General features: G+C 46.6%; 1 protein-coding gene across 1 annotated transcript; it reads right to left on the reverse strand.

Moving 5' to 3' along the window:
- Nucleotides 1-733: 733 nt before the first annotated feature.
- On the reverse strand, nt 734-3357 carry snapc1b (small nuclear RNA activating complex, polypeptide 1b). Its single transcript, XM_028395716.1, has 9 exons — nt 3054-3357; nt 2412-2568; nt 2191-2331; nt 1849-2112; nt 1718-1771; nt 1562-1624; nt 1203-1338; nt 1021-1092; nt 734-953 (listed from the first exon to the last, which is right to left on the reverse strand). Exons 1-9 carry the CDS (start codon nt 3182-3184, stop codon nt 910-912), a joined length of 1062 nt encoding a protein of 353 aa, XP_028251517.1. The 5' UTR covers nt 3185-3357; the 3' UTR covers nt 734-909.
- Between the last annotated feature and the right edge of the window lie 5061 nt (nt 3358-8418).

An 8418-nucleotide genomic window follows, 5' to 3' on the forward strand; every position in this document is an offset into this window, starting at 1 on the left:
CTTTTTGTGACGATCAACAAGAAACCGTTAGCTTTCGCTAGCATGCTAAGTTAGCTTAAAAGCTCACCCACGTGTTAGCAGCAAGTTTACATTTCTCTGTGTTTATGTACCATAGGTGTAAAAGATCGCATTTTTTTTCAATGTGTGTATGTAGATGTTTGACTAATTGATTGTTTTAAATGTGGTTTTTGACCAAGCTTAATGGATCATCTTTGTTATTATATGAAAATGTTCCATGCTTATTGATTCTACTTCATACAATTCTTAACTTTTCTTAATTTAAATATTTGTGGACAAAAGCAGAAATTGAATCATCAAATATTATTACAAGTAGATGACACCTGAGCAGTCACACTAGAAAGACAGAAGGACGCTGTCTGAGCTGCAGGGATCCTGGAGAACAGCTTCCATCCTCTCCACCACGTGCTGCTGAGCCACAGGAGGTCCTTCCTTCCTGTGACCATCAAACTGTTATATCCATATTGGATTTATTGCAGACAAGTTTTTACTGCACACAGTATTAGTTGTATTATATATGACTATCAGTTTTTCACTTGCCTGGATTTTACTTGAATGTTTAGAATTTTATTAGGTTTTATTTTTATTCTACTCTTACTACTTTATTATATATATATTTCTAACCTGTTTTTTTGAGTATACATGGAGCAGCTGGAATGAAAGCAATTTCCCCCTGGGATCAATAAAGTGATTCTGATTCTGAAACACACACAAATAACAGAATTACATGTTTTATAAATACATATACACTTATATACATATAAAACATTTTGCCCAGTAAGAAGCAGTGTTCCTTTGATAACTTCACTCCAGGAGAAAATGCATTTAAAAACAGCCACATTTTCCAAAATATATAAAACCAAATGTCTGCTGTCTTCTTCAGTTTCTTCATCATGCGTCTCGCCATTTGAACCTTTTCTGCGGTTTTTGGTTTTCTGAAAGAACAAATAAAAACGTCAGTGAGTGGATGAAGATCAGAGTGCAGCGAGTGAGCGTGCTTACCGCTAGGAGACGAGTCCGGCGCAGCGAGATCGTTGATGCGAGTGATCATCGCGGCTCCTTTCCACACGTCGCCTGAGAAAAGTGGAAGAGATTCATTCATACAACACAAAGAGTCAGACTCATGTCACAGCATGACTTCCTGGTCTACGTCTCATCCTTGTTTAGCAGCCTGCAGGATTCACCTGAAATATGGACGCCCCCCTCAGTCTTGCGTTTCAGTGACCGTCTGATGCTGGAGCCAGCTGACTTGGGAGCGGGTCCGGCCTCTGCGCTGCTGAAATCCAGCTCCACCTGACGATGGCGCCTCGACTTGATGGCCTGAAAATCGCAGAAGGATATAAAATATAAAAAAAAGTTCTTTAAATGCTCAATACTGATGAAAATGTCAGAACTAACAGCTTGGAATTAAAGAACATATAAAGCAAAGTAGTTTTATTACATAAAATAAGTCAATGAAATAGAATTAAGATGGGAATAAATTATATACTAGGAAGAAAAAGATTTAATATACATTTAGAAGATGTTAAAAATGTTTCCAAACCTCGGCTGCCTGTCCGTACGCCTTTGATTTAATGTATGCGAGGAGTCCTGCTCTGTTGGAGCCCTGAGGACACAAACAGGCAGTCAGTCAGTCAACAGCGCCCCCCTCTGGACAAACATATTACTAAATCTTTGGTAAAAGCTGAAGAACATTCACCTCCTGCTGAGAGGACGTGCCCTCGCCGCTGTCTGCTCCTCCACCAGCCACACCCTGACAGAACACACAGCATCACATTAACAGATCAGACAGACGCTGCATGAAGATGTGAGCATGTGTGGAACACTCACGCTCCTCTGCTGCCACTTGTAGAAGTCCAGCACAGTGCTGCGGAGTTCAGGGACAAACTTTTTGTTGGTCAGACTGAGGGACAGATCCCCCACCCCTGAAGTGGGATCGGTGACGGAGGTCTTCAGCTTTTCATAAAGCTCGTGGACGTTGGAAAGCTCCTCCAGCAGCTCGATGTTGATCAGCTCCTGAGGTCGAGACGCTCGCTCCATGAACTCCGGGCACAACACTGCCCCCTCCACCTTCCTCTTCTTCTTGTAGGAGAGCTGGAAGGAGACGAGGACAAAGACACTCTCACTAAAAAGGCTTAAATGAGAAGTCGTTTTCTCTGCAGGGCAGCTCACCAGAGTGGGCATGGCGGTGAAGTGGAACGCTCTGCAGAACATCAGCTTTCGGAGGATGTAAACAGCGTCAAGGTGCTGAGCGTCCACAGCGTCTTTCTCAAACTGCTTCGTGTCCTCCCAGTTCCTCAGCGCCAGGCGGATCTGCAGGCCGAGACAAAGGGAGCACTTTAAACTGTCGCTGAGCCTCTATAGGACAGGTGTGTGTGTGTTGCAGTTCTGACCGGCTCTGGAGGCGAGGCGGTCTGGCAATGATACAAGCTGTACAGCAGGTAAAGTCCTCCCACTCGGACCTGGAAGCTGAACGGCGGCAGGAAGTAGCAGCAGGCCGTGTCCAGAGCCAGGCGGCTGAGCGCTCGCTTCTCCCACGTCACGACGCCGCTGCCACACGGAGAACAAGGAGAACGTCAGCAGCGTCACTTCATCACAGCGCTGAGGGAAAACTCCTATTTTCTTAATCCATACACCAACTTTCACATTTCCTGCCACCAGTCAGGTAGTTTAACAAAATAAAAGCATCGAATCAGATCAATTTTTCAAATGTTTATCCATAAATTAACCAATTCTTCTGTGTTTAAACATAAAGCTATTTATAACCGGGGCTTTAATCCAGATGTGCTGGGATGGAGGAGACGTTAATGTTTTTATTATCATCAACTACACAATGGAGTCAAGTTACTTTACATGTTAATATACATTATTATACCCCTGGTTCTTGTTTACCTTGGTACCTTGTTTACTTTTTGCATTAATAAGCATTTGAATTTACAATAATTCCAGTTTTAATCTGTTAGTAAATATGACTGGAGCAGAGTAAACGGTGTAAATAAAAACAGGACGTGTATAAAGGAGAGGTGTGAACCTACTAGAAGATCTCTGAGAACTTCATTTCCCTCCATATTCTGGAGAACACCTCGAATCGGACCGACTCTGTTTCCCGGAACCGCCCGAGCAGCTCGTCGCAGTCTGTTTTCAGCTGTTTAACGCAGAAATCCATCGTTTGTGCGGATTCTTCTCGTTGAAAACACAACTCTGGACTTTTAACCTTCAGACATCAGCTGATATCTGTTTCTCTTGTTGTGCATTTAGCCTTAAAACCTATTATTTTCAGCTCCTGTCACGTAAACATATCGTCTGAAGACGACTGGCGCGCTCTTAGTGCGTCATCAGCAGCCGACACGACGCTTTCACTGACCCTCGGAGAAGAAAAGATATTTGAATCAATGAGAAAACGCTCTAACCTGGAGTGAACAGTAGAGGGCAGTGTGTCCACACACATCGAGCTAACGCTACACACACACAGAGCTCCACGACTCTCTGTGAATCAGTGACAACAAACACACAAACAGCTGCTGCACCTGGAGATCATCCCCGAGTTAACAGACAGTCCGCGAACGCGGCACAAGGAATGTTTATGCAGTTTAATTTAAAGGAGTTCTTCTGCCAAAACAATGGGCGATTTAAAGGTATTAACACATTCAGACAACATGAAGCTCAAATCAAATATTCTTACTTACTCTCTGGTGGAACGGCTCAGCAGCGCCCCCTAGAATCAGTCCTGACATAACTGTACAAAAACCCACACACACACACTGCTCATTATGTGCAGAAGTGACACCAAGCTGCAGCCAGCTCAGAGCTCCATTAGGCTAATTAGTTTGGAGACTAGGAGGTACAGTGGCACTCTACCCACACCGAATCCCTCGACTGCCCCACCACCCCCTCCACACAGCCGCTCTCAGGTCCAATAAGTGGCCCCTCCTCTGTCAATCCAAGCTGAAACTGCTCACACTGTCCTCCATGTTTAGTGTCCATGACGACGAGGAGAAGGCCGGGCACGCTGCTACATAAGCATGAGCCTCATTCTTATTAAACCAGCAGGACTGTGAGCTGATCAGAGCTAGGACTGTTTCACACATTTCAAACTCCGAATAATACTGTGGGAGACTTAAAGGGAGCTGATTAGCATCATATGCCCCTATCTCATTTATTAAAGGACATAGTGTGACGTTTCCTAACGAGCTTCAGAATGCAGCGCCGTTCCAACGAGCCTCCACTGTCCACCTGAATCACACTGCAGCATCCAGAGAGGGGGGTTATGGGTAAGCCGGCATGTTTGTTTTACAGCGATTAGCCTATTATGTGGTTCGAGCCCTGCTGAGCGCCTTCGTGACCTCGACGTGCTGAGGGGGCAAGTGGCGTGGGCGTTGTTACGGCTGCTGCTGCTGCCCAGCAAGGGTGACAGTCAGCTGGGCAGGGGCCGAGGACGGCTTCACTGACGTGGAAACAAAGTCAGAGAGGTCAAAGAGAGAGAGAGAGAGAGTGTGTGTTTTGTGGATTTTCTTAAACTCACAACCCCTGAACAGTCTGTGGTTCAGCTGCAAAGCAAATAAAGTAACTAAATTTATGTTCACAAATGAAAACAAAGGTTTAAATCAGCAAAGTCTAAAAGTGTCTGCAGACGATTTGCTTTCACCCTGAGCTCACCAGAAGTCTGCAACACAGCAGAGGACTCTGAAAGTGTCAAACGTTTACTACTAACGTCTCATTTTACACATACGTGGTTTTAAAGCGTAGTAACATGGGACATAGATGATCATATCATCAGCTGACAAACAGACCGAGGAAAAATTCAGATCTCAGATCTTGGTTGGCTCAGTGAAAGTTTCACAGCTCATGAAGACGTAACAAGGAGCTCTGCCTTCCCTGCTCCCTGGACCGTCAGAGGCTGAGTGCAGTGAGGCAGTGATGGTGAGGACTTCCCTCCACATGTCAGAGATTCAACAGTCATCAAGCTAAAACGTCCAATTATGTCACTAAAGCTAATAGGTTGGAGCCTCGTTGAAGCTTTACAGGGAGGTTTGGACTCATTTGACAGAAAGTCGCAGTCTGCGTATGTCACTGAGGAGGTCTGATTTACACCAGAGTCCATAAAAAATCCTCAACATTTGAGTTTTATGTGGTCGGATGGAAAAAGCAGCTCCGACAGGCCCGGAGCCTGGAGCCGCTCTCAGAGGCCGAGCGTCTCCACACTGTCCTGCGATTAAAAACTCTGCAGAGGTTCTTTTTTTGTTTTGAACTGTAACCACATGAGGTGAAAAAAAAGCTGCCTCAAACAATAAATCAGGCTGGAATGAGAGCAGCTCTCAGATGTGGTGAAGTTATTTGTGAAAAAAAGCAGTTTAACACAATAAAAGTCAGTGTTTGTGGTGAGCTGCGTTTCAAAATCGTTCAGTCAGCAACTGTGGCTCCCGTCTGCGTTTACATTTATCAGGAAAAAACCATGTCACACAAAAAGATCAGCGGGCCCTCTGTGCTCCTGATGGCTGCAGAGGACTTATCATGCAGAGGACATATATTTTCAAATCTGGCTAGCACACACTTGTGTCCGCACTCAATCCAGCATGTTTGCTGTCCTCCAAACCACTAGGTGGCGCCTCGTAATATACAGAGTCCGTTCACGCCGCGGTAGGACCGCATGTGCGCATGCGTCATGCGTTTTTTTTGTCCCGTGTTGGCCCAGTGAACCGGAAGTAGCACATCGCTAACCGGAAGTAACATGTCGCTAACCGGAAGTAGCATGTCGCTAGCCGGATTCGCTCGCCACATTTGCGTTCACACCTGAGCCACATTTGAGCCAATCCGGCTAGATCCACCCACGAGAGGTGGATCTAGCCGGATTGAAATCAAACTGGATACAGCCGGATTCGAGGTGTTCACACTCAGAAAAAAACACATCTGGATTGATCTGGATGCGGCCGAATCCTGCTTAAGCCACATTTTTTCCCTCAGTGTGAACGGGGTATTACAGACCATGTGGTCCTGTTCATTGATCCGTGACCTCCAGGCTGAAGCAGCAAGGAGCAGCCCTCTCACCTGCTCCACGCTGAGAGGGACCAGTTGGAGTGATTTGGGTATTTGGTTAAGATCGTCACTGGTGATGTCAAATCGGGAGATGGTCCCGCCATCTTTATCCAAGATGGCGGTGACACTAGGCTTCTACACTGAGCTTCAGAACTGCTCTGCAAGAGTCCTGCATGTAATATCTATATTTTACTCAATGGACCCCACTCCCTTTGAAGACATACTGTATACTAGCCAACGGCTGAACCTCGCCCCCTAGTGGCCAAAACTGAATGAATATGGCAGGATAGATGTTATTAAACCCATAAATATGTCTTTTAAAGGTCGTCAAGAGTGTAACTGTGTCACAAAACATCTGATGACAACTGGCCCTGACCCTCAACCCCAGGATAAGCGTGAGGTCGACAGCGGCAGGCGGTCACCACAGAAGAAGAACAACTGTGAAAACACACACACACACACACCATCATCCCTCTTCAATGTAACAACTGAAAATGAAGAGACAAAGGGATCGACTTTCAGACATCGTTCACACAGTGAGGCGTGTATGCTGCTGTCCGTCATACCGACCCCAACACTACGGTCTGTGAATGCATCACGCAGCTCGGGCTGATGGGACACGTCAGAGGGTCGTTTCAGACCGTGATCTTCCTCGTTCTGTCTGAAACGACCCGACAGGATATGAAGCGCATCCATTTCCATGATGACACATCATGTCTGAGCAGAAACACACAGACGATTCACTACTTCTGCTGAGGAGATAATTACACATCACATCAGATAAGACAAGAATCACAATAAACACACACACTGTGCTCTTCACACTGGAGAGGAGGGGAGGAGAGGTGTCAGAGATTATGTAACCAAAGAGGAAACAAAGCCAAACAGCTCAGAGACTGTGTAACAGATAGGAGAGGTGGAGGAGAGACAAGGATAGAAGGAGAGATAAGACTGCAAATGAGGAGGTGACATGTGAGTAAGGAGGAGAAAGAGAGAGAGAGATGGGGATGATAAAAACAGAGAGAATGAGGACAGGAAGGTGGGAGATGAAGGACAAGTGGAGAAAAGAGGGGTACAGAAGAAGAGGAAGATGAAGAAGAATCAGGGAGGGGGGAAGGAAGGAAGGAGGGAGGAAGAGTAGAAAAAACCAGAACAGAACCAGAAGCAGTAGAAGGAGAAGAAGCAGGAGGAGGAAGAGGTGGTGAAGATGGTACTGGCAGAAGCAGCAAAACAGGGAGGAGGTGATGTATGGTGTCTGTGCCCGTTTGTTCCTCTCTCCCCTTCATCCTCTCCGTCCTGTCTCCCTCCTCTTCTTCCTCTCTCTCTCTCCTTCATCCTCTCCGTCCTGTCTCCCTCCTCTTCTTCCTCTCTCTCTCTCCTTCATCCTCTCCGTCCTGTCTCCCTCCTCTTCTTCTCCTCTCTCTCCTTCATCCTCTCTGTCCTGTCTCCCTCTTCTTCCTCTCTCTCTCTCCTTCATCCTCTCTGTCCTGTCTCCCTCTTCTTCTGCTCTCTCTCTTCATCCTCTGTCCTGTCTCCCTCTTCTTCTCCTCTCTCTCTCCTTCATCCTCTCTGTCCTGTCTCCCTCCTCTTCTCCTCTCTCTCCTTCATCCTCTCTGTCCTGTCTCCCTCTTCTTCCTCTCTCTCTCTCCTTCATCCTCTCTGTCCCGTCTCCCTCCTCTTCTCCTCCTCTACCCGGCCGACTGTCAGCAGGAAGGCTTTCTTCCTGTTAGAGGGAGTTTTTCCTGACACTGTTGCTCTCTAAATCTGACTTGAATTGAAGAGGATGAAGGATGATGAGAATGGGAGTGAGGAAGGAGGAGCAGAAGTTAAAAAGAATGTCAGGAAAGAAAAATGGAGGACGACAAAAATGGAAGCAGTACCTGTCACCCCACCTGTGTGATGGCAGGATTTCCGGCGCCGGTGGTTTTTGTTTTCTCTCCTTTATGTGGTTTGCAGCCCTCAGGATACGAGGAACCGCACGGATATCTTTACACACTTCCTGCAGCGCACAAAGCCGCCTGCTGTTACTCTGCAGATCACAAGATAATCCAACACAGAGCCCGAAACAGGAGCGACGCTTCACACCTGACACCACATGCAACACCACGCTCACGGGGTCCCAGCAAATCACCGCCGCCGCCACCACCTTCCAGCTCTGTGGACACATATGGAACTGCAACAACAACCATGACAACACAGCTCTGCACAGGTGTTAATATTCACAATGTGGACAAAAGTATGTGGACGCCAAGTCCCTCCAGCCCATTAATCATCTATAAAGTCTGATGGAGGGTGATGAGGTCAGAGGTCAGGTGGCCTTGAGATCAGGACAGACAAGTTCTACCACAACAAACTGTTGTTCGTGTA

The sequence above is a fragment of the Parambassis ranga genome, chromosome 22, assembly GCF_900634625.1.
Source record: "Parambassis ranga chromosome 22, fParRan2.1, whole genome shotgun sequence".
Taxonomy (NCBI): domain Eukaryota; kingdom Metazoa; phylum Chordata; class Actinopteri; family Ambassidae; genus Parambassis; species Parambassis ranga.